The 26251-nt window shown below is 43.2% G+C and overlaps 1 protein-coding gene across 2 annotated transcripts in view; it reads left to right on the top strand.

Moving 5' to 3' along the window:
* The window catches only part of ADAM19 (ADAM metallopeptidase domain 19), an 88521-nt gene that overhangs the window by 7729 nt on the left and 54541 nt on the right, over positions 1-26251 (top strand). For both annotated transcript variants that reach the window (XM_053567150.1, XM_053567149.1), the window contains exons 3-4: positions 1253-1323; positions 25969-26047. In XM_053567150.1, coding sequence (XP_053423125.1) covers positions 1253-1323; positions 25969-26047 — 150 coding nt within the window. The remainder of the gene's footprint in view (positions 1-1252; positions 1324-25968; positions 26048-26251) is intronic.

The following is a 26251-nucleotide window of genomic DNA, read 5'->3' as shown; positions in this document are numbered from 1 at the left end:
AGAATTATGAAAATATGGAAAGATGTACAAAAGAAAGTAAAATTAACCCATGATCCCACTGCCTAGAATACCTGTGGCAACCTTTAGATTTATTTTTTTCTACTTTTTTCCCTTTGCAAAAGTATATTTAAAGAAAATATGCAATGTTATATTTTGAGGCTTTGTCCTCAAATGTTTGTTATGTACCTTTCTCAGTCTCATTATGTTGCCCTCTGTAGAGTGCTATAGCATCACAGCTCACAGCAACTTCAAACTCTTGGGCTTATGCCATTCTCTTGCCTCAGCCTCCCGAGTAGCTGGGACTACAGGTGCCCATGACAATGCCCTGCTATTTTTTTGTTGGAGTTGTCATTGTTGTTTAGCAGGCCCGGGCGGGCTCGAAACTGCCAGCTTTGGTGTATGTGGCTGGCACCATACTCACTGAGCTATGGACACTGAACCCTTTCTCAGTATTTTTAAAAATAATTTTAAAGTTGCTGTTTTTTAATGTCCAGTGTTCTTTCATATGAATGGATCATTGTTTATTTAACCATTCTCCTATTTTACAAAATACTTTCTATATCTTGGCCACCTCTGAAAATTGTGTAATGAATACTTTATAAATAAAAGTACACTTTAGCTACAATTTCCCATTCTCCCTGTAGATGGTGATTTTATGGATGACCTTTGGGACACCCTATAAAATAACCCACTATGAAGAGGATCCCCTGGTCTTTCATAAGATAATAGCCAACATGTATCAAGGGTTTTCTGTGTGCCAGGCACTGTGATAAACTATTTATGTACATTACCTCACTTAATCCTTGTGAGATCCCCATAATGTTGACAATTACTATCTTTATATTATAAATGAAGAAACTGAACTGTAGAGAGGCTCAGTAACATGTCCACCTTCACTCCACTGTGGTATCAGAGCCAGCACTTGAACCCCAATCTGACTGTACAGGAAACTGGCTGTTGAAGACTGTGTTTTCCTGTATTTTTCTTTACCAGACCACACAAGTACACTTAACACCACATTTCAGCTTGGAGTTTCTTTCCTGTGTCTTTTAGGAGAAAGCGGAGGGGGAAGGTTTAGGGCCATTCTGGCACTGAGGTCATTTTACGTTTGGGCTAGAAATACAACTGACCTCTGCTCCTTTGTTTCCAGTGGGTCAGCGTCTGAGTACTGTCCTAGATAGGACCTGTGCCCAACTCTAGGAGACTTGGCTCCGGCTTTTAGAAACTGACCTTCTTTTGTTGTTGCTTCTAGCATCCATTCAAAGCTGAGCTCATGGTAATGGCTGAGGGGCAAGAACTGATCCTGGACCTGGAGAAGAATGAGTAAGTGGACTCCTCTGTTGTCTAAAATGAAGTAATTAACTTCTGTGTCAATGCAGGATGCAGGTGTCACTGTTTTGGAAGGAAGTAGTTAGTGGAGTGACCTCAAGCTCTCAATCCTTGATTCTGTTGGGGGAAGCATCATGCAAAGACAGAGCTTTTCTAATTTTTTGACTTGCTGTGACATTACTGGACTGCTAAACATCTTGCTTGGATTTCCTTAGGCTGTATTTCTGGGGTCTCTTAAAGTTCACTGCAGGCATAGGAGTGTGTATGTGTGTGAGAGAGAGATTAAGGGAAGGGATGACCAGAGGCCGTCAGCAGCTGCCTTACTAGCTCCAGCCCAGAGCATGGCAGGAAATGAAGGAGATTAGAGGAAAACAGCAGAGAGGAGCGAGGCAAAGCAGAGTGTGTTCTGGGTCAGCTAAGCCTCGTCAGCAGTCTCTGGGCATCCTTTGGCCCAGCTCCTTCATCTTCCTAACCTCATTCATCAGAGGCCTGGCTCAGATATGTTTCCATATTGATTTCCTCTCAGGTACAGTTGTATCTTGATTCATCTTACTGAGGAGGTGATGGTATGTCTGTTGCCCAATCTTTAGCCATTCCCAATCTTCTTAGCCACTGACGAGTTCTCCTTACTTGGCTGAGGGACGCTGAAAGCGTTTGGTATTTCCCCACCAACAGTCCCTCTTTCCTTCTGTCACACAGACATTATAGATAATGCTGCATGGCTTGGAGAGCTGCCTGTCTCCTTTTGGCAGCTTCTGGAAGCCCCTGGAAGCCAATGAGTAATCAAATATATCACTGCCAAGAAAGGAATGAAGAAGGACCTTCCCATATCCAGAAGGATGAGAATGGCTGCAGGATTGGGTGGAAAGGGAGAATATAATTTATTCCAAATTTGGGCTTTTGGACACTTGCAAAGGAAGATGAATGGTGTTTTAAGTGTGGTTGAAGTACGACTCAAGCAGTTTGTGCAGTAAATATGACTTCATCCATATCTTTCCTCTGCCTGCAGGACAGGGTGGCCTTGGGAAGGCAGGAAGATGGGGATTGCAATCACTTTTGCTACTCTCCTTCTGAGATTAAAACCAGTCAAGGGATGTGTTTCTTTATCTCTTGTTTCCTGAAATAGATCTGACCAACTGCATCTTTTGGAGGATGTCGGCTCTGCATGTGGGTTTCTCCTTGGGTGTCTTCTTTTGGTCCTACAAAAAAAGGCCCATAAAGGGTCTGTTCTGGACTATGTTCTTTTAGGGCCTGTTTTAATTTCTCAGGGCTCCCTCCTGTTAGCTCTAGTCTAAATGTTCCCTATTGCCACCTAAGTCTAATGTCTTCTGTTTTGCCCTCAGTGAAGCATATGACCTTTAGCTTACTCTGGTCAACCCCAGTGATGACATCGATGCCATGGGCAAATCTTTAGGTGTTAGACTGACCAAGCAGGGATTCCAGGACTCAAGTCCCCTTCCTTCCATATTGTTTGGAATCTTTGCAAGAGATCACAGGAAGCTACAGCAGGAGATGCCTTAGAAAATGCTCTTAGTAAATAGTGAAATTATGGTTGCAGAAATCTTAACTCAGGGAAGGATAGGTACTTGTCTACGGCACAGCAAGTAAATGAGAGGTGAGACTAGGATCATTTATATGCTTAGCTTGTATCTAAAGCCACAGAATGTGACCCAGGGAAGCTTACCCTTCTCATCTGTAGAATGAGGATAGGAAGGCCAGCCTCATAGGCTGGTTGTGAGAGTAAATGAGGTGAGGTGTGTGGAGTGCATACAAAGCACATGGGAGTGGTCCACTACTGTCGTGATTTTTGTCTTCCCACCCTGAGGTGCCCGAGGACAGCCTGTGGATGTGGTTCTATCCCGGGCCACTCCAGAGCAGCCTCTTGATTCACAGTGAGCGCTGTGGGGTTGGATGTGGTTCTATCCCGGGCCACTCCAGAGCAGCCCTCTTGATTCACAGTGAGCGCTGTGGGGTTGGATGTGGTTCCCGGCCTCTTTGAGCTGGCAGAAGGCAGATGTGACAAAAATGGAAGCAGCAAAGCCAAGCAATATGACCTCACCTTGTGTCCCAGGGGGACAGTTTCCTGCTATTTTCATCCAAATTGGGCTGGCTTTTGTTTTTGAACATGTGTTATGGAGCGGAAGTCCAACTGCACACGACTTCCTAGAGTGTTTATTTCCCAAGCCTTCTCATTCATGGTGCGTGTGAGTCCAGATTCAAAACATTTTGGAGCGGGGGAGGTAATTTTCTGATTTTTCAAATCACTGTGCTTCTATAATTTCATGATATCTGGCGGGAAATAAGCCATGTGCTATGTGTTATCTCAGGCTCCTCATTCATTCTTTCCACTTACTATGCATCTGCAACCTTGCAGGTGCCAGTGTGGGTTTTGGAGATAGAGCTGTGCATAAAACACTTCTGCTTCTATGGAGCTTATATTCTAGTGGGAAACGGTAAGCAAAGTATAGTATGTCCGATGATAAGTGTGCAGGAATAAAGGAACTGAAAGGCTTGGGAAGAGCAGGGGCAGGGAGGAGGAAGCTGCTGTTTCTGAATGGTGTGGGGGAAGGCCTTGCTGGGGAAGTGATACTTGAGTGAAGACCTAAAGGAAGTGAGGGAGTGAGCCATGCAGAGAGCTGGAGATGACAATTCCAAGGAGAGGGAATAGCCACGTTCCCTGCACTGACTGCAAGTGAAAAACGGCCCTAATAGTTTATGAAGATTTCCATTCTCTGTGCTGTGCCACATACATTTCCCCATACATGAGATTCTCAGGCTCCCCAGGAGCAGTGGGGCAAGGGCTTCTGGGACTCTGAGGGACAGAGAGGACATTTGAAACTTCTTTTTCATCATCCTGAGGTGTCTGGCCTTTTCCCATCAAATCAAAGCCCACGTGCTAATACATGGCTCAAAATAGCAGCTAGCAAGCATTTAATGGAATTCACACATGGAGAGAGATGGCCAAGAATGGTGAGGATGGAGGAGCATGGGGGATGGGCCAGGAAAGGGGGGAAACAGCACACCAAGCTTCCGCTCAGGCAGCAGACACGCCGAGGTATCTTGCAATAGTACGGCAGCTGGCAGCCTTTTTTTCTGCTTTCAAGCAACTCAGGCAAAACAGATGACATCCTGTGAGAGTCCCACACCCTTTTTCTACTGAGTGCAAGTGAAAAACAATGATCTCTTAGGGATAACCTGAGCATGGCTTTCATGTCAGACAGTCCTGTGTTCAGATCCTGGCTCTGCCATTTAACCAGCTCTGTATCTTCTTTAAGCCTCAGGTTTCCCATTGGTTGTACAGTCATAGTCCCACATTGTCCTTGAGCCACAAGGAGGATGAAATGAGGTGGTGCCTGTAAAAAGCCTGACATAGTGCCTGGCTTGTATTCCATGCTCAGTAAATGGCAGCTATTATTATTTCTTACTCATTGTTTATAAATTGCAACAGTAATACACACTCATTATAAATCATGTGGCAACGCCAAATAAATAAAAAAAATGAAAGTTTCCCACCTACAAGGAGAATCCACAGTTGACTATTTGGTGGGCATACCCTGCACCTTTTCTTTGCATGTGAGACGTGCACATGGATCACAGTTGCATGTAGATACCCCACAGAAGCATATACACAGACTGTTATTTTTGTTAGGAAAGGAGGAACAGAAATGAGATTATACCAGGCCTATTGCTCCAAAACTTGTTTTATTTTATTTTATCATTTTAAGATGAAGTCTCACTCTGTTGCTCAGGCTAGAGCCCCATGGCCTTAGACTAGCTCACAGCAACCTCAAACTTCTGGGTTAAGCAATCCTTCTTGTCTTAGCCTCCCAAGTAGCTGAGACTACAGGTGTCTGCCACAATGCATGGCTAGTTTTTCTATTTTTCATAGAGACAGGGTCTTGTTCTTGGTTGGCTGGTCTCGAACTCCTAAGCTCAAGGACTCAAGCACTCCTCTCAGAGTGGTAGGCTTACAGTACATGTGTGAACCACCACACCTGGCCCAGAACTTGTTTTGTTAGACTCAAGTGTATCATGAAGATAACACTCTGTTCTAATAAAGTATATATTACATTTTTTAATATTTACAAACACATATACACATAAATTGCAAAGGTTTGTGCATAGTTTTTGTTTGGAAAAACTCCCTTGTGATTGAGGCAGTGTGTAGAATGGACATAGCACTGAGCTCAGAGACCATGTGGAATTGGTCAACCAGCTCCTAAGCCTCAGCTTTCTCATCTGTAAAGTGGAGATTTTGTCCCTGTTGGGCCCTAAGGCTTTTCTTGAACTATCTATTTAAAGTACACAGTATAATTGGAAAAATGGAAGGAAAGTCCCTGCCTCAGGGATTCTGCTCCAGTTATGGAGATGTCCTTAGAAACAGTCTGAAGTGGGATAAAAGACAGTGTTGCCCAGAGCCAAGGGTCCTTGAAATTGAGAATGAACTGCACCAGTTCAGGCAAAAGAAAACATAAGAAGAGAAATTACAGGGCAGAAATTATAGGCTGCTATTTCCACAGCCCACACATTTGAGGCATAAATCTATAATATTTTTTCTATGTCTTTCACTCCATGTTCTGAGGACTGTCTTGCCAACACAGGAACCGTAGTTGACCAAACTTGTTTGCTGAAACAAAATGGAATTGTCCTTAGCAATAGGCATCCAGGGAGATGAAACTCTCCTGGGTGATGTGGGCCCTGGCTCTCTCCCCTCCCCTTTCTTGACTTTTTCCCAAGTGGAGGGCACACTGAATTGCTTAGCTGGCTTCCAGGATGCTCACCAGGCCACACTGCTGGTGTATGACAAGGGCACCTTCAAAAGCAAATGAACAGCTCGGCTAGTAGTTCTCTTATGCATGTTCCGGGACTCTCTTCTTTTCAGTATATTGACCTTTCTTGAGTCCAAATGATAAGAAGTTTAGTATCCACTGCAGAAGGGAGAAATGTCCTTTGGTCTCAGCCCAGTCATTGTGCTCCAGCCCTATTAGCTAAAGAGAGGTCCTATTTGTACAAGTCTAGCTAATAAGAATGAATGTTTGTTTTCTTGTGTGTGTTTATTTACCTCTAGAACTCCCGGGCATCATTAATTGTCAAAGCAGATTTTGGGCATTTAAAAATTACTGATTTTAATACCCAGCATTACTTCTTTCATCTCTCTTCATATTTCTGACTTCTTATCAGTCCTTCAGTGACACCATAGGGATGGAGACTGCTTTTGCTGCCCTGGAAATCCAGAAGCTACCACCTCCAGTCACTGCTAATGGAGTTATCTACCTCCTTAATTTTTTCCTTTCCCTCCTTCTTAGTCCTTATTTGCATTGTAAAATGCTGGAGGAACTGAGAAGAAAAGAATTATCAGGCAGGAAAAGGAGTTTTTCAGCAACAGACAGGACAAATTAGTTGCCACCTCTTATTCCTGCACTACTGTTCCAGGGATGCCTGGTAAAAACCCATGGCTGACTCAGAGCGGAGCCCTGAACACCACTTAGGCTACAGTGCTCTATACCTGCCCCCACCCTACTGCGCTCCTCTTGGGTCAAGAATGGGCTTTAACATCTTACCTAGGCTAGAGGACAGCTCTCTTCGACCCTCTCTTGTCAGGAGCTTCATTTGTTGTTGGCAAAATTCAATTTCCTGGATCAAAGAGCAGCTTAGAGAGGCTTAGACAGTATCTCAATGCTCTTAGCAGACCACGCTTCGCTGAGTTGCATTTAAATGAGTCACAGACATATGGATTACATTTCACTTAAAATACACATGGCTCAAGAAATTAAAGGATATCATTCTTTAACCAAGAATTTGGCAGATCTAAAGTATTAAAAATGTTTTTCCAAACTCTGTACACAGCTGGACACCCCCATTCCTCACAGCTAAGAGTATATAACCCCTGGAGACCCGATTCTGGGGAAACAGTTGGATGTATGGATGGGGACACCAGGATCTGATGAGAGCTGCCTGAGGGTGTCTGAAATTTTCTTCAAGCATTTCTTTGGAAGTATCAGGAACTGATTTAACCCTGCTGCGTTGACTCTGAAGGCAGTGAATGCATGAGCAAATTCCAAGCACTGTGCTAGGCACGCTGCCCCAGAGAGACCTAATAGGGGTCTGGGGGTGTAGTTTCCAATTGTAGCTTTGTTGACTGAGATTGATTTCATTCACAATTCCCATGTTGTCCAAAACCCCTGGAATTGCAGAGCAAATGGATTGCCAACCAGTCTGATAGGATCTTTGTATAAGCCAAATTCTCAACCCCACCCCTGGCTGGCTCTCTGTAAATGCTCCTTAAGCGGTGAGTATTACATAAGCAGGGTGTTCATTTGTAATGGACTGAAGGTTTATGTGTCCTCCCCAAATTCATTGTGTTGGAATCCTAGACCCCAAGATGATAGAATTAGGAGGTAGGGCCTTTGGAGATGATTAGGTCATGAGGGCTCTGGCTTCATGTATAGAAATAGTGTCTTTATAAAAGAGAACTCAGAGAGCTAGCTCATCCTTTCCGCAAGGTGAAGACACAGCTAAAGGTATCCTTGATGAGGAAAAAAATCTACTTATACCTTGCTCTTGAACTTCTCAGTCTCTAGGAATGTGAGAGGTAAATTTGTTGTTTCTGAGCTACCCAAGTCATGCTATCTTTCTTATTTTTTAAAATTTTTTGAGGCAGAGTCTCATTCTGTTTCCTAAGCTAGAGTGCCATGGCATCAGCCTAGCTCACAGCAACCTCAAACACATGGGTTCAAGCCATTCTCCTGCCCAGCCTCCTGAGTAGCTGGAGCCACAGGTGCATATCACAATGCCCAGCTATTTTTAGAGACAAGATCTTGCTCTGGCCCAGGCTGGTCTCAAACTGGTAAGCTCAAGTAATCCATATGCCTTGGCCTCCCAGAGTGCTGGGATTACAGGCATGGGCCATCATGCCTGGCCAAGACATCATTATTTTTGTTTTTTATTATTACGTATTTATTTATTTATTTATTTATTTATTTTTGAGACAGTGTCTCACTTTGTCACGCTCACTAGAGTGCCAGTAGAGTGTCATGCTCACAGCAACCTCAAACTCTTGGGCCCAAGCGATCCTCTTGCCTCAGCCTTCCTAGTAGCTGGGACTACAGGTGCCTGCCACAACACCTGGCTGTTTTTAGAGATGGAGTCTCATTCTTGCTCAAGCTGGTCTTGAGCTCCTGAGCTCAGGCAGTCCACCTGCCTCAGCTTCACAGAGTGGTAGGATTACAGGTATGAGCCACTGTGCCCCGTTGACATCCTTATTTTTAAATTGTTGGAAACATGATATTACTTTCTTAGGGTCCATTGCTTAAGCTCAGTCTCAGTAATTATAAGTGGTGATCTGAAGGAAAATAATTTGTCTACAGCTATTTCCAGTATAAAAGAAAAAAACAATTAAAACAAAATGAAGGGATGCAGCTGTTTGAAGTAAGTATCAGAAAGTATCTAAAATTGAAGTAGCCTAGATGTGTGGATTCTGAAGGTCATGAACACATAAGCCCCAAACATCCTAATTCCTTAGATTAGGAATCTAAGGAGTAGAATAGATTTGGACTTTGGTGCCTGAGACCCAGATTCAATTCCAGGCATTAACATTTCCTTGGTTAATGGTCTTTGGCAAGTTATTTACCGTCTAAGTTCTACTTCTTCTTCTGTAATGTATTCATGACGATACCCACTGCTCAGTGAGCATTTACTGAGAGCCAATGCTAGGCAAAGACACCTCATACAATGTCTTATTTAATCCCAATGGCAACCTTTTGGAAAAGATGTCATTATTATCTGCATTTTATGAATGAGAAAACTCAAGCATGAGGAGTTTAAATAATTTACTCTATGTCAGGAAGATGTAAAACTCAGGCCTGCCTGTCTCTTTCTACATTTGCTACCTGCATAGAAGATCTGTACTACAGGGTATGTTAGGCTGAAAAATGTGCACTGTCCCTTTAAAAGAGATCTGCATTCTAACTCCTGGACCCCCTTACGTGGCTATGTTGCCTTATATGGCAAAAACAGGTCTTTGCCGGTATGTTTAAGTTAAGAACCTTGAGATGAGGAGATTATCTTTGATTATCTGGGGGATAATTATCTGATCCATTAGGGATGGTTCCTAAATGCAATGGGTCCTATTTATAGGAGAGAGGCAGAGGGACATTTGACTCTAGGCAGAAGAGAAGACAGAGTGACCACAGAGGCAGAGACTGGAGTGGTGAAGCCACAAGCTAAGGCATGCTGGTAGCCATCAGAAGATGGGAGAGACGTGAAGCAGATCCTCAGGAACAGAGGGAGGGCAGCCTTGCCGACACCTTGATTTTTGTTTAGAAATACTGATTTCATTCTTCTGGCCTCCAGAGCTGTGAGAAAGCAAGTTTCTGTTATTTTAAGCCACCACATTTCTGGTAATTTATTACAAGGCAGCCCCAGGAAACAGACACATAGTGTTTTTGAGGTGTAGAGATAATGTATTACAATGTGCTTAGTACAATGTCTAGTACATAGCAAGTAGGTTTTTAATACATGCTTACCTTTATTAATGCAAAGTCAAGAACAAATGTTTTCTAAAGTGTCTTGGTGATGTAAGGCATGACATGTGGCCTCTGCAGGTTTCTTTAAGTGTGAAAATGACAAGAGAAAAACATATTGAGAAATAATCTGTGTGGTTATTGCTTATGAGCATTTCCTAAATTCTAGGTCAGGTTCTTCTCTGATGCTCATTCTGCCTTTAAGGAACTTCTGGCTGACGTTAACTAGGAAGGATGGTCAGATAATAATAACAACAATAATAGAAACACGAAAATGTAGAAGTCACCTATGTAAGAGGCACTGTACATGGCTCATCTAATTCATTTGTCACAACCACCCTATAAAGTGTGGGTACCTACATGAACCCTATTTAGCAGATGGAGACCCTGGGGTGTGGAGCACTGTGACTTGCTCAAGGTCCCCTGGGTGCTGAGAAGCACAGAGGCAAGATCTGAAGCTAGAGTTGTTTGACTCTCAAATTGAGACTTTTAACCTGGGCATTGTATTCCTCTTAGATGCTCTGTCCTGGCTTAGTATGCTTTGACCTCTTTGGCCGGCATTGGCTTTGCTTCTCCATTGTTCTACCCTTCCTCTTCTCGTCCCTCCCCGCCTTTCCTCAGCCTTCGTTAGAATGTGCATGTCAGTGTAGCATGGTGGTGTAGTCCAGGCAGGTGTGGGGCCCGAGCCAGGCTTGCCACGCTCCCGAGGTGTAAACTTTGGCCAGTTACTTCATCTCTGCAGACCTCAGTTTCCTCATCCACATGATGGGGATCATAACAGTGGCCACCCCACAGGATGCTATGTGAAGTCAATAACGTAATGCTCTTTAAGGGTTTACGCAGCGCCTGCTGCACTGTGAGAGCGCAATAAATAGCCACTGTTATTTGTGTTTTACAGGGTCGGAAAAACATTTAAGAATGAAGTAAGAGGGAATTCCCCTGAGTTGGTTTCCAAATGTAATTAAGAGGAGTTGACCTTAAAACTCATTGCCCCTGGGAGGAAATACACTTCTGCTTGCCAGCCATGCCCAGTTTGACCTAACTGTAACTCTGAACACAGCTTTGCAGTGTTCTCTTATCAGCCAAGGTGCACCTCTTCTCTGTGTCTGCAAAAGCAGTACCCAGCCCCTCCCTTAGGGGAGGGCCTGAACTAGCCGACTCGGAGGTTGAATTTGGTCCCTGGTTCCAGCTCTATCTTCTTCCAGGGACCCACAGCCGGGGCTGCCTGTGCAGCCAGGAAGGATGTCCAGAGTTTTCTTTTGTCTCAAGCTTATTTCTCCTGGCTGCCCTTCACCAAGAGCATGGGGTGAAATGAATGGGAGGAAGCTGTCAACTGCCCTTAGACAGATCCTTGTCAGAGCTAAGGGAAGAAGTAAGGAGTGTTCTGAGTTTGGGAATCCCTTTATTATCAGGCTGTTTACCTTAAGATAACAACAATAGTTTGCATCCAGTGAGTAAGCATTTACCATGAACTTAATATTTTGTGTAGCTTTTTTATCCTTATGTATGTTTACCCACATGGGATCATACTCTAACCTCAGTTTTATAATTTTTCTTTTTTCACTTGGAAATATAGCATGGGCATTATCAAAGCCTTGAAAAAATTTACACAAGAACTTTTGGGAATGTTCGATGCTTTTCATAATAGAACTCCAGAAAAATATTAAAGTTATGGAGTTTTTAAATAAATGGGGTTTTACTTTATACTTTGCTTTTTTATTATTGTGTTCAGTATCTTTCCACATTAGCACATTTATAGACCTATTTTATTCTTTTTAATGATGTCCTAGGATTTTATTGAATAAAGGACCAAAATTTATCGAGGGTGGCGGGTTCAAACCCAGCCCCGGCTGAACTGCAACAAAAAAAAAAAAAAAAAAAATAGCCGGGCATTGTGGCGGGCGCCTGTAGTCCCAGCTACTCGGGAGGCTGAGGCAAGAGAATCGCTTAAGCCCAGGAGTTGGAGGTTACTGTGAGCTGTGTGACGCCACGGCACTCTACCAAGGGCGATAAAGTGAAACTCTGTCTCTACAAAAAAATTAAAAAAAAAAAAATTATTAATCCCTATTAATGGGCATTTAGGTTTCTGGTTTCTTGTTATTTCAAATAATGTACTAATAGGCTTGCATATAATCTTTAAACACATTTGCAAGTATTTCTGTAGGATCATTACCTAGAACTAGAGTTGTGAAATCCTATGGCATATACATTTAAAATGTTTTTAAATTTTGAGAAATTATAACTCTCCCTCCACATATATCTCCTTAAAGGCTATCCCATTGTGTATTTATATGCCGAATGTGAGAGTATATTATGAGTATGTTTCCACACATTTATTGTATCATTTTTAATGGCTATGTGATATTACATTGCATATAAGTGATTAACTCTTAAAATTTTTTATAATGAAAAATTATCAAATGCACAGAGTAGAGAAAATAACATAATGAATCCCCATTATTGTTCAGATTCAACAATAATCAAATACCATGATTAATCACTCCATATTTTTCTTTTCTTTTTTGTTTGAAAGGTACTTCCTTTCAAAGGTCCTCCCAGAGAATCACTTCCTAGATAGATATACATGAGTCAAAGGTAATTTACAAGTAATATGTGGATATATAAAGACAAATTGCCTATGGCTTTTCCGTAAGTTTATATCCCACTGAGATGTCCTGTTTTCTCAAACTCTATCAATTGCTTGATTGTTGAGCTTGGGCAAACTGTTTAAACTCAAGCTCTCCTGTTTTGTTTTGTTTGTGTGTGTGTGGTTGTTTCTTTTTTTTTTTTTTAGTTTTTTTAAATAGCTTTACTGAAATATAACTTACATACCATATAATTCACTCATTTAAAATATACAATCCGATTTTTTTAGTATGTTTGCAGAGTTGTTGCAACCATCACCATAATCTAATTTTATAACATTTCCATTACTCCCAAAAGAAACTATTAGCATTGTTATGGGTTGAATTGTGTTCCCCAAAGTCATATGTTGAAGTCCTAATCCACAGTTCCTCAGAGTTACCTTATTTGGAAATTGAGTGGTTGGGGCTGTAACTAGTCAAGATGAGGTCATCCTGGAGTGTGGCCGGCTCCCAATCCAAAGTGACTGATGTCCGTATAAAAAGGGGAGAGTTGGACATAAACGTGTACATGTGAAGAATACTCTGTGAAGATTAGGGTTATACGGTCATAAGCCAAGGAACTCAAAGCTAGGAGAGAGGCCTGGGATAGACCCCTCCCTGGCACTTTCAGTGAGAGCATGGCCCTCTTGCCACCTTGATCTTGGAGTCTTAGTCTCCATAACCGTGTGATAATAAGCTTCTGGGTTTTTTTTTAAGTTTCCTCTTAGTTTGTAACACTTTGTCAAGGCAGTCCTATCTTTTTTTTTTTTTTTTAAGGCAGTCCTATCAAACTAATACAATCAGTTATTCCTCGTTCCCCATCAGTCCTATGAAACTGCTAGTCTGCTGTTTCTAGATTTGGCTGTTTTGCGTACTTCATGTAAATGGAATTATACGATTTTTTTGTATAGTTATAACACATTTTATTAATCCATTCATTGGTAGATAGAGCTCCTGCCTCTTAAACCGGAGCTAAATTCTATGCATTCTATACATCTGTGTAAAGTTCTATGCCAAATGCTATGTACGGAGTAGGGATGAAAACAGAATTTCTTTGCCCTCTGGTAGATTATACTCCCTGGGAGAGAAAATGACTAGCAAACAGCATAATCCAAAACAGATTCCAAACATACACAATAGAGTCAAAAGTAAAGTATTGAGAAGGCAAGCGGAAGGGGCATTTGCAACTAGGGAATAGGGGAAGCTTCCCTAAAGGGGATTACTTGGCACCCTGTCTTACAGAAAGAGAGAAGGTTTGTGATGAGGGAGGGAGAAAAGATGGATGGGAGAATGAGAAAGGAATTTAGACTGAGAAAACGGTGGATAAATATTTAGTCTGGATCAAGGGGAACCAAAGCTGTAGGGCTAATAATCTCTTAGGAATTTAGTATTCCTAACTAGCCAGATCATTTGAATTCAGAAGAGTGATAAGTTGCGGTCGGGGAAGGGGTGGCTTTTCCTTCCACAGTTGGGCTACCAGAGGATTTGAGTGGTATGGAGCTCAGTATTTTTATTCTTCCATTTTTGACTTTGGATTGGGTTCTCTCTTACCTGGGGTAAAACCATGTGGCCAGGGAAGTAGGTGCACTAGTTCTGGGAAAGATGCTTGAAGTATACTTTAAAGCAAAGCTGTGTCTCTACACCTTGGATGAGATGCAGCTTCCTCCCTCTCCCCTGCACAGTGAGGAAAAATTTGGGTGGAGCTGGATGGATGGAGGTGTACTTGGTGGATGGAGCCCATGGGTGGCCAGGGACTAAGCACAGGCAGAAATGGCTTCTGCACAACTTGGGAAGGTGTGAGGGTCTCCTGAGAAGCAGGGCTGGTGGTAGGATGTCTACCTATATTTTCTATACCACATATATAGATGGTGTATATATATATATACATATATATATAGATAGATGTGGGGTGTGGTATAGAAAATATACGTACATATAGACCCTACCTTCCAGCCCTCTCTTTTCTCCCAGCTTCAAGGATGTGAATAAGCTCTTTGTCTAGGGTCTCTTGAAATTGGAGGCTATTTCCTACTCTTCAACCTTTGTGCCTGACTAGACTAACCCCAGGGAAAAATCTAGGAGAGGAGAAGGTGGACAGTGGGGCTTCTGGATTGATGCTGTTCAGAAAAAGAAGCTGAATTTACATTTCACCAAAAGAAAGTAAGCTTTATTTTCTCTATTTAGAAGTCAGTGACACACACAGATCTTTGGCTGACCCACTGAATACTAAATAAATCAGGCTTCTGGGCACCCTGGGGCAAGTTATAAGTCTTGCTCAAAGTCATCTGAGGGCAAATATTGGGTCAGAGAATCCCTGGCTTTTCTGACAAGGCTTGAACTCTGGTATGCTCACTGAGGATTCTTAATCAGTCTTTCTTTCTCTTCCTTCATTCAACAAATACTGTGAGTGCCAACTTTGTGGCAGGCACTGTGATAGATTCTGGGTGTTCCTGGAAGAAGCAATGACAAGCAAAACACACCGTCTGCCATCACGGGACTTAGAGATTAGCAAAATCAGATAATTAAACAATTACAAACCAACATGAGGTGTCCTGGGATGGAAGAAGTGGAGGGTCCTGCAAAAGCATGGGGAAGGGTAACTTCTCCTGGACTGGAGTCCAGGAAGGCTTCTGGGGGGAAGTGAAGAAAGGGAGGAGTGTGGCGGTGGAGGGTGTGGTCGAATTGGCTCACACAGCAGAGATTCTGTGCCAAGTGCACAGTAGCAGGAACAAAGCCCAAAGGCAAGAGCAAAGTTGAAGATGAAAGGAAGTTCTCTATGGTTAGAGCAGAGCAGGCAGAAGGAAATGATGAGAGAAGAGGTAGGCAGGGGTGAGTCTTTACCAGGCCTTGTAGGCGCCTAAAGAAGATTGAGCTTTCATCTTGAGGGCGACGGGAAGCAGATGAATATTTCAAGATCTGCATAGTGACAGCATCTAAAATATATTTTGGAAGAACTAATGTAGGGAAGCAAGTAGCCAGTCCAGAGAGGATGGATTCCAGAGATATTTATAGGGCAGAAACTCAGAGACTGGGAAGTAGGTTGAACCTGGGCTGAGGGAGAGAATAGATTCCAGAGCCACCCAGAGTTCCTTGCTTGAATAAGCAGCACTGTGGCGTCTTAGTCCATTCTGTGCTGCCATAACGGAATTCCAGGGACTGAGTAACTTAGGAAAATAAATTCACTTCTCACAGTTCTGGAGGGCGGTAAGTCTAATACCAAGGTGCCAGTGTCACCCTGTGGTAAGAGGGTAAGAAGGCAAGAGATCAAACCTGAAGCTTCAAACTTTTTTTTTTTTTGAGACGGGGTCTTGCTCTGCCACCCAGGCTAGAGTGCAGTGGCATCATCATAGCTCACAGCAATCTCCGACTCCTGTGCTCAAGTGATCCTCCTACCTCAGTCTCCCAAGTAGCTGAGACTATGTGGTATGTGGCACATACCACAATGCATGGTTAATTTTTTTTATTTTTTTGCAGAGATAAGGTCTCACTCTTGCTCAGGCTGGTCTTCAAGTCCTGAGCTCAAGCAATCCTCCCCCCTTCACCTGCCTAAGTGTTAGGACTATAGGCGTAAGCTACTGCGCCTGGCTATTGAAGCCTTTTTACAATCAGCATTAAATTCGTTCATGAGGGTAGAGCCCTCATAACCCAAACACCTCCCATCAGGCCCCACCTCCTCGCACTGCCGCAGTGGGGATTAAGTTTTCAACACACGCTTTTTGGCAGACACAGTCAAACCCTAGCAATGGTGGTGCTCGTCCTTGGGTTTGTCCTGCACTTGTGGTGAGGTGTTGGATAAGCTATTAATTTTCTCAGATTTTTAGTTTTCTTGTTAGATAAAAGTAATAAGCCATAGTCACCAACTTTGCAGGGGATCCACTGATAAAATCTATTGAAATGTAATATTCTGTACTCTTTCCATCAGTCTGACAGGTCTAGCAGAAGCAATCTCCCCTCCTCTGGTTATCTCTGTCTTCCCTCCTTATCTAAAATTCTAAGCACTTGATCTCCAAGGAATTGGTGAGACCTCTGCCCCATTCCAGCAGCGAAGGCTTCACTGGGGGCCTCTCTGGGATTCTCAAACTGGCTTTTGTTTAAAACAATGATATCATCGAGTGGGTGGAGTTGGGCTAGGCTTTCCTCAACCAGTCAAAGGAGAAATGGGGCATATGACTTATGGCTCTTTTCCGACCTCTTCCATAGCTCCCATGTACCCTCATTACCCCTTCCTCCTCCTTCTCTCCTGAGGTTTTGAGTTTGCAGGAAATTGGCAGCCTCCACATTCTCTTGCATCAGTCTCTCTGGAGAGCAGTCCAGATGGACCAAGGGGCTATAGTGGCTGCATTATATCAAGCCTTGTTTCTTTCCCCAAAGCCCCCCTTCTGGGGAAGGGCTAGTCAAGGAAAGGGATTCCTTTGGAGGGAGGTTGGAGTACTAGGGAAAGTGGTGATCTAAGTGCTGGAGGGATGTCTGGCTCCTTGTATTCTAGAGGCTCTTTATCTCTTGACTCACCCTACTGGATTTGAGACTTAGGTAAGAATGCAAAGGTCACACTGACCTGTTAGGTGTGTGGTGATGGGAAGACGGCTGTGGAAAAGCCATGTTGAGTATTTTTAGTCCCTAGGCCAGCCTTGCTCTCTGCCCTTAACACACACACACACACACAGATGCATGCACACATACATGCACGTGAACTTCTCCTTCATAGCTGCATAAGCAGCTTGGAAATTGGTTATCACATTGGTTTGCAGCTGTTCTAGGAAGGAAGGAAACAAGATGAGCTGCAAAACAGTAACTTGCCTTCTGAGGACCAGACAGTGACACCTACCCTTTGTGTGGCCTGTCAATGTTTGCCAAGTGCACTCAGCGATGACCTCTTCTAACCATGGCAGGAACTGTAGGTGGCAGGAACTATAGGTGTCAGGATACCAAGGTCTGCCTTGTTGCCTGCTATATATCCATCCTAGCACAGTGCCTGGCACACAACTGGCCTCAGGAAATATTTCTAGAGTGAGTGAGTTGGTTACAGATGTAAAGCCCGAAGCTCAGAGAAGGGTTTCTTCCCTGCAGCCTGGCCAGGGACCCCACGCACATTAAGTGATGAAATCAAGTCCTGAGAAGTGCCAGCTTCCTGATGCCATGTGCCCTGCAGTTTGTACCATATTATGCTGCTTAATAAGCAATTATTGATGAGATTGCATGAACATCCTTCCTTTCTGCCTTCTGGGAGTGTCTGGATGGCCCAACTCTTGGATTATCTACCACTGACTTTTATCTTTTACTGATTATTGAGAGAATAGGTTTAGAAACTTGATGTTGGGCACACTGTTTTGCTCTTTTTCCAATTCATCTGTCAAAGTGAGGGAGAACATTGGGCAGAGAGGGTGGTATATAAAGGTTGTTTTGATGCAATGGACTTTGCAACTTACACGTAAATCCCTGCCTCCCCACAAAAGAACTTTATAGAAAGGATGAGGAAACACAGAATGAGGGAATAGCTGAAGAACTAGGGTTTGAAAGGTTTGGGATCCAAGAATTACTAGAGAGTCTTTTCAGGTGCTACCATGGGGGTTACTCAGCCCCAGCCATTTCCACACAGGTGTCACTCACCTAGAAATTCCAAGATGAGATCTTACTGTCCAGACTTGTCACGTGCCAGTCATTTGGCCAAGTAAGGGCAGGGACCTTGACCAGCTCCAGGTGCCCAAGTGAACAGTGCAACAAGAGGGAAGTATTTCTTTAAATGCACATCATTTAAACACGTTTAATCAGAGGCTAAAAGGGACTAAGCACCTAGATTTGCAGATTGGTTTGTGGTCTTCACCCACCTGTTTCTGATTTTTTTTTTCCACCCACCTATTTGTTTTTCAGGGGATGGTCCTCCTATTCCCTTTTTTCTAAGCATATTCTCATAGGGACCAGTGGTCTTAGAGGGCCCTTTTCTTCCTTTCTTCCGTGTCTCATCCACATAGTTGTAATGTGGCTATTTCCTCATACACCCCTTGCTCTGGCCCTTCCCTTCAGGTTATCTGTGGTGTCAGTGACTCTGATAAACACTGTGGTTATTTACCAGAAACTGGTTCCTCAAGAGGCTGTTGTCAGACAGTATTTTTGCTATTAAATTTTTCTCAGAAATACTAAAGATAACTCTCCATTTCTCTGAGCTGTTCTTATCCAATTTTGATAAATACCCACAATAGCATATTCAGGATGCTACAAAACAAACGTGTGAGCTCTTCTTGGGGGAGTCACTGCAGGACCCCACTCCCCACCCACCCACCCTCCACCAGCATACACACACACTCCAATCCCCAGCAATTAAGCTTCCTAAGCCTAAGAAGTTGGCCCTATTTGTACAGAGAGGTTACTCATCCTTGTAGTGCAGAGGCAGCCAAGAGGGAGGCACGACGAGAATTAAATAAAGGCCCTGCTGGCCAAAGGAGTAAATGGTACTCATCCAAACATCCTTTGGTATATATCATAAAATCAAGACACAGGACCTGGAGCTGGTCAGAAGACTGGGGGAAGACGTCATGGGAAGCAGTTGGTGAAAAAGAGTGTTGATTTAATACATTGTTTGGAAACTTCCTTAATAGAAGGTTAAAGAAAACATACCCAGGAGCTTTGGCTTTTTGCCAGCTTCTGGGTGGCGCCATCTTGCCTTCAAAGTGTTGCCCCTGAAACTGGTCCTCCAGCAACAGTGATGCTTGTTCAAGTGAGTTCTTGGGATAGGAGGCTGCCCAGCTCTTTACTGTAGGAATAGGCTTTAAAATCCCCCCTTCCTTGGCTTTGTCTTTTTTCTCTCGAAAAAGAATGCCTCTGCTTGTGGACCCCTGGACTTATAAATCCCTTATTTGGCTTTGGGGCCATGGCTTTGGCATGTTGGTTTGTTTCCATTCCTTTGGAGTCAGAAGTGGAATGAGCACTGATTTGGAAATCTGCGTTCTGAAACAGTGCTAAGCTGTCTCTCCTCCCCCTTTATTTTCATCATCTTCTAAAACCAAACCAAACAATGCTTGCTGAATTTGTTCTTTTGACCCAGATATGGGCTAGCATAGGCCATGACATTAAAATAGCACTCTCTTCTGTTCAAAGACACTTCTCAGTGCCTGTTCTGGGCCTCACCTTTTCTATTTGGTAGAAAAAGAAAGCGAAGCTGAGTGGATTGTGATGTGCACCTTTTCACTTAGTCAAAAAGTATTAATATAAAAATTTTCAAACATTCTCCTAAAAAAGAGAGACTAGTGTTATGAACCTTCAGATGCCCATTACCTATATTTGACAATTATCAAGATTTTGACACATTTTTTCCAGCTAGTGCTGGTGCTAGAAAAAATTATAACAATGATGTTTGCAGAGCACCCATGCTTTCTACTTTACAAAGAATTCTTTCACATTTATTCATTTTATCTAACAAGTAGGCATGTAAGTCTCACTGTATGTGCCAGACACAATCTTACAGCAGCCCTGTGAAGTAGATTCTATCATTCTCTCCATTCTGTACAGGAGAAAATGGAGGCATAGCGTAGTTACTGACTTTCCCAAAGTCACCCAATTTGTAGGTTTCAGAGCTGGAATTTGAACGTATTTTCTTCCTTGAGCCTTTCAATGTTGCTATGAGATAGTAATTATTACTCTGCCCATTTTGCATCCTAGGAAATGGAGGTGGTTTAGGTGGCTCCAGTGAAAACAATTCCCATGCAAATGCATTGTGAGCACTCATGGAAGTTTTATTTATCTAATTAATGGGGGAACCAGCAAGATGGTAAAATTGGCTTAAAACTGGGTAAGGGAAACCTAGGCGTGTGTGTGTGTGTGTGCATGTATCAAATAGTGAAAAAAGGAATGCTAAATTAGATACAAAACTAGTAATTTCCTAGGGGCAATAAAATCTTAACCTTTGCAGTTACCTTTTCTACTACATGAAAATATTTGCATTTCTATTGTATCTTAAGTTTTTAAGAGTTAACATCTGATTCTACAGAGTGGTACAAGAGTACCCTAATTAATGGTGAGCAGTAAGTCTTTCAAAGCCACATTCCTCCCACAGAGCCCAGAGAACCCTAGATAGCCCTCTTTGAGTCTAGGACCTGACAGTGCTCTTGTGTGACATTGAAGGGAACCACACTCATCTTTTGCCTTATTTTCAGGGTTTAGAAAGACAGTTGCCTAGTGTGGCTAGTACTCAAACCAAAGTACTTGTTCCAAAGTACTTGTTTAGAGCCCTAGACTTTCCCTTGATGCTATGCTGGTATAAAGATGTTTGGTAGGTGATTAGAAGGCTAGAAATGGAAAGAAGAATTAAAAATGTTAAAATGGATCAAATGTAGTTAGAACAATACCCAGAGACTGAGAATTATCACCTGGAAAAACTATTAAAAAATCGGATTCCTTATTCCTTCTGTGGAGAGTATAATTTCCAGGTGAGCTGGGATGGGGGCCTGGGATTTTATTATATTTATTTTTTTGACAAGAGTCTCATTCTCAGTAGCATCATCATAGCTCACAGCAACCTCAAACTCTTGGGCTGAAGCAATCCTCTCGCCTCAGCTTCCTGAGTAGCTGGGACTACAGGTGCCTGCCATGATGCTTGGCTAGTTTTTCTATTTTTAGCAGAGATGGGGGTCTTGCTCTTGCTCAGGCTGGTCTCAAACTCTTGAACTCAAGCAATCTACCCACCTCAGCCTCCCAGAGTGCTAAGCTTACAGGTGTGAGCCACTGTGCCTGGAGGGATTTTATAGCTTCTCATAGACTTTCTAGGTCTTCTGCAGTTACTGGGGCAGTCCCTCCGATGACATCAAGAGTGACTTTGTCACTAACACAGGCAGGGTGAAGACCCTCCATGTGAAATAAAAGAGACTAGCAAGGCTATATACCTCCCCAAGCATCATTAGGGTTGAAACGTCTGGGTACTCCTGAAAGATGCTTCAAGATTCGGGAAAGGAGGCAGCAGTAAAATTTGCCACTGAGATGAGCCCAGTGAGGCCTGTTTATACTGAGCCGTTGGTATATGTTATTGTTTTTCAAGGTAGTTTGGAAATAGTTTTCACTTTGTCTTTGTGGGTTTGCTTATCTGAAGCAGGAGGAAGAAGGATTGAGCTCCCTGAAGATGTTTTGCAAATTTATATTAGTCTTACTTCTCCTTTCTCTAGAGAGGCAATTTTAGCTTAGAGAGGCATTTGAAATTTGCCCGATGATACTTAAAGGAGTTGTTGTGGGATTGAAGGCTCCAAGCCTTAGAAAGACTGGTCAGAGCTGTTTTCAGATTGCAGAGTGCTTTGGGGACCTGGCTGCTTCTACAAACGGCACCAGTTCTTCCCTAGAGAGTGACCTCGTGTTTTACGTCCAGTGCGTGGGGCAGCTTACTTTCCTAGATGGGATTCTGAAAATGCAGGTTTTGCTCAAGAACTTTGGGGTCTGAGTGACCCGTGTTTTGTCCAGAGTCGCCAGTGCAGTGCCGGCCACTGTTGTCATGATAAGGGTGGGAGCGTCCTGCTGATCTCGGCCTGACCCTAGACCCTGAGCAAAGCAGACAGGGTGAAAAGCAGCAGGGTGCAACAGAAATTGCTTTTCTGTCAAAGCTAGAAAAAAGAGGGGGCAGGATGGGAAATCTTGGATAGACTTTCTCTCTTCCTGGATGCACATCACTCACAACTCATTTCCTGAAAATCCTAATGCAATCCCGTGGTGAGAGACGGCTTCCTGCTGATCTGCTGAGCCAGCTCCTTGTCAGGGAGGAGATGAGAACAAGATGTGGTGGCCACGTGGCCTCCTCTCTGAGGGGACAGCAGCAGTGGGGAAGGCAGGCATGCATAGGCCTAGGTTGGGGCAGTTGGAGAGTTGTTAAAACAGGTGGCTGAGTTTCTATCTGATTCAGTAGGTCTGGGGTGGGGCCAGACAGTTTGTATTTTTAAGTAGTTTCCAGGTAATGTTGATGCTACTGGTTCAGAAAGGGTGGGCAGATGGAAGAGGAAGCAGATTGTTCTGTGTGGATTCAGAAGCCAGAATGAAGGCCATGGGTGCCAGTTATAAATAGTTTCTAATTCATTGTAAGAACTACTGTGTGTGGTCAGAAATGGAGTGGGTGGTCTCAGGAGCTTCTGTCCCTGGAGGTGTCCAGTGTTCAATGTCCATACGGCAGGTTCCTACACTAGGTAGAGGGTTCTTTCATTCATTCGTGCACTTTCTTTCATTCACTCATCCACTTTTTCACAGAATACATATATACCGCCTGCCAGCCAGGTGCTGGTGCCTGCCAGTCGGGTGCTGAGAGCTGGGGAGAACTCTAGAAAAACAACTGTGGTCCCCACCCACAGTCGAGTAGATTTGGCTGTATAATTTCTGGGCTCACTTTCAGTACTAAAGTTTTGAGGGTCCTATGATGGGTCAGGGGGAGAGATCCTTAGAGAAAGGAGCTGTAGAAAGGTTCTTATCTTCTGAAGACCTGTGCCTGAGGACCAAGAAGAAGGTGGAGTTCTCTGAGGATCAGTTTGGAGTGTCTTAATGGGACTTGGATGAATGATTTTCCCCCCTTGCTGAAGTGGCTGAGAATGTATCTACCAGGAGGGCATTTCCCCAGGGAAAATTCACATCTCCCGATGGCACCTGGTATGAACCATTAAACTCTAAAGCTCTGACCAGCCTCCATTATGCAGTCTGTGAAGGCAGACCAGGAAATGGCCTGTAGGAGTGAGCAGATTGCTTTTTACCACCTCTCTCAAGTGATGTCCTGGAGAGTTAATGGCTGAGGAGAGTTAGAGAAAACTAGGTAAATTCCTGCAGTTTTTCTGGGTTCTTTCATCACAATCCATGTTGAAAGCAATAATGATAATTACTAACTTGTACTTGGCTCCACTCTGTGCCAGGCATGGTGTTAAGCCTGTTATGCCCAATCAAGATAGTGAGTATATTATCCTCATCTTTTGCACAAGAGGAAACAAAGGCTTGGGGAAGTAAAGTAACTTGCTCATGGCCATAGAGACAGTAAATGTTGGAGCTGGAATCAAAACCTCAGTCTTCCAGACTCCAGCTCATGCTCTCAGCTCCTAGTACACTGAACTACTCATTCATTCATTCACCCAGCCATGAGCTAAGGAATCTTTTCATGAAATAGATGTTAAACACTGATAAGTATCAATGAGAAAAACTGCTAGGCCTATGCTATCCTGGGGCTTACAGTTATCTTCCTCAGACAAATGAGTGATTCTTCTCTTGAGCCCCAGGCTCAAAGTAATAGCTATAACTGGCTAAGGAGAAAGAGAAAAGGCAGGGAGACAGATCTTGGCACGTTGGCTACTGACCCAAAGTTTTCCTGTGAGTGAGAGTTTCTCTACAGGAGCTGGGTTTTGTGCTTTGCTTTATTCTTATATTTCCCTGTTGGGTTTCTTTTCTTCTTGTCTAAGGATGGATGCTGAAGGCCTTGACATAATACAAGAGACAGTTCTTGTGGTATTTACCTCCTGACTGCACCCTGGTGGTAGAGCAAAATCCGAGATTCAAGAGTTCTAGAACATAGAGCTACAAGTGACTCTAGAGACCCTTTATAATAATGACCCTCTCTTGCTGAGAAGTATCACCTCTTTCAAAACCCAGTTGTCCCTATAGATTTCTTTGGCTTTCTGTACTGGCCTCAGTCTAAATTTTCTTCATTTTAAAGGCAGTTGTAAATTAGGTTTTCAGTTTTCAAAATACATTATCTTATAATTGTTTTACAAGTCAATTAGTTCAGAAATGTATAACTTACATTGTGAACATCTTCTGCAATTCCCCTGACATAATCAGTGCTAACAATGGGCATTTTTTCTCTTGTTGCTTGTGATACATGCACTAGTGTGTACAGTTATAGGTTTTTCATTAAAATGGAGTTTTAAGATACATACTTTTCTGAAATTTACTGCTTCTATCTAACTCTATTTTAGACATCTTTGCATATTAGTACATAGAGGGTGGACATAAAGTTCATGTGTAATTTATTATGCTTAACTATTTTAAATTGCACACGAACTTTATGTCCACTCTGTAGAGAGCCACAGTCTTTCTTTGAGAGACTCCAGTTTCTCCCACTCAAGTAATAACCAGGCCTGACCCTTTTTAGCTTCCAAGATCAGATGAGATGGGGCACATTCAGGGTGACCACAGACTGTCAGACTTGAATTTCTAATGGTGCTTTCCCATTGTAAACCTGTTTGTACCCTGACCTTGACTTTCTATAGAAGAATGAATGTTTTTAACGTGGTGGAACTAGTTGAAACATCCATTTGGTTCTTTTCACTTGTCTTTTAACTTTCACAGAGAAATCCTAGGAACCTTGTTTGGCATCATCTAGACTTTGATGTTTGATGAGAGATTCTTCTTCCTTTTTTTTTAGATCGAGTCTCACTCTGTTGCCCACACCAGGCTAGAATGCCATGGCTTCAGCCTAGCTCACAATAATCTCAAAGTTCTGGATCCTCCTGCCTTAGCCTCCTATCTAGCTGGAACTACAGATGCCAGCCACAATGCCTGGATGATTTTTTTCTGTTTTTAGTAGAGATGAGGCTCGATCTTGCTCAGACTGGTCTCAAACTCCTAAGCTCAAAGGATCCTCTTGCCTCAGCCTCTCAAATGGCTGGGACTACAGGTGCCTACCACAACCAATGCCCAGCTAATTTTTTTCTGTTTTTAGTAGAGACGGGGGTCTTGCTTTTTCTCAGGCTGGTCTTGAACTCCTAAGCTCAAGAGATCCTCCTGCCTCAGCCTCTCAGAGTGCTAGGATTACAGGTGTGAGCCACTGTACCCGGCCTTCATGAGGTATTCATAACCTCAACTTCAGGGGGTCTGTGACAAGAGAGAAAACAATGTCCAAGTTTAAAATCGAAAATAATGGATGTATTGGGATGGCAACATACAGAACTACCAGGCCTCAGGAAATCTGAACCATGAGGTCTCAGAAAGGACAGGCAGGGGCAGCTCTGGGAACTCAGGTGGCAGGAAAAGAGGGGCAGATGGTGTTGCCTCCATCTGTTCAGACTTTGCAACATCACGCCATTGGCCTAGCTTGGAACCAGGGCCACCCCTTGGCCAGGGCTAAGTAGGTCACTTTGACAGACAATCTCACCAAAATATCCATCAGGGCAAAGTTATTCTCTTAAAAAAAAATTGATCTGCTGATACTAAAAATTGGTGGATGCAACACTGGAAAAATCAATCAAGGAGAGTCCATAGTCCCTGGAGAATTTCATATGTGTTTGCATGTGTATTTTCCCAAGACCCAGAAAAATGCTTCAGTTGCTTTCCAATCATCTCATTGGAGTAATGATCCCAGTAAATGCAAAATTAACAACAAATTTCCTCTGGATTTCCTTTGTTCCTTAACCCCTGTGGCTGCATAGTTTCTTTTGCATGGAGATGCTTGGGATGGTCCTGTCTTGTTCAGTTAAAATCACCAGACCCCATTACCAGGAGGATGTAGCCCATTAACTGAAGATATAAAAAATGTCGCTTTTTGTTGTTTGCAGGCACCTTTTTGCTCCAGCCTACACAGAAACCCACTATACTCCAAGTGGTAACCCTCAAACCACCATGCTGAAATCAGAGGTGAGTTCAGGTCAGCAGATGTCTGTCCAGCTGCTGCCCTCTCTGGGTAACACTCCTGCGGACTGAGGAGATTCTGATGGAGGTGGTCCCTCCTCTCAAGGATTGTTTCTCATGACCAAAGACCCCAGGAGCTAGTAGGAGAAGCGAAATGTGTATTTTTTTGTTTCATGAGTGCTCCCTATCCCTTTGCCAGCTAAAATGGCT

This window comes from Nycticebus coucang, chromosome 17, assembly GCF_027406575.1.
Source record: "Nycticebus coucang isolate mNycCou1 chromosome 17, mNycCou1.pri, whole genome shotgun sequence".
Taxonomy (NCBI): Eukaryota; Metazoa; Chordata; class Mammalia; order Primates; family Lorisidae; genus Nycticebus; species Nycticebus coucang.
This window is presented reverse-complemented; position numbering and strand designations above follow the sequence as displayed.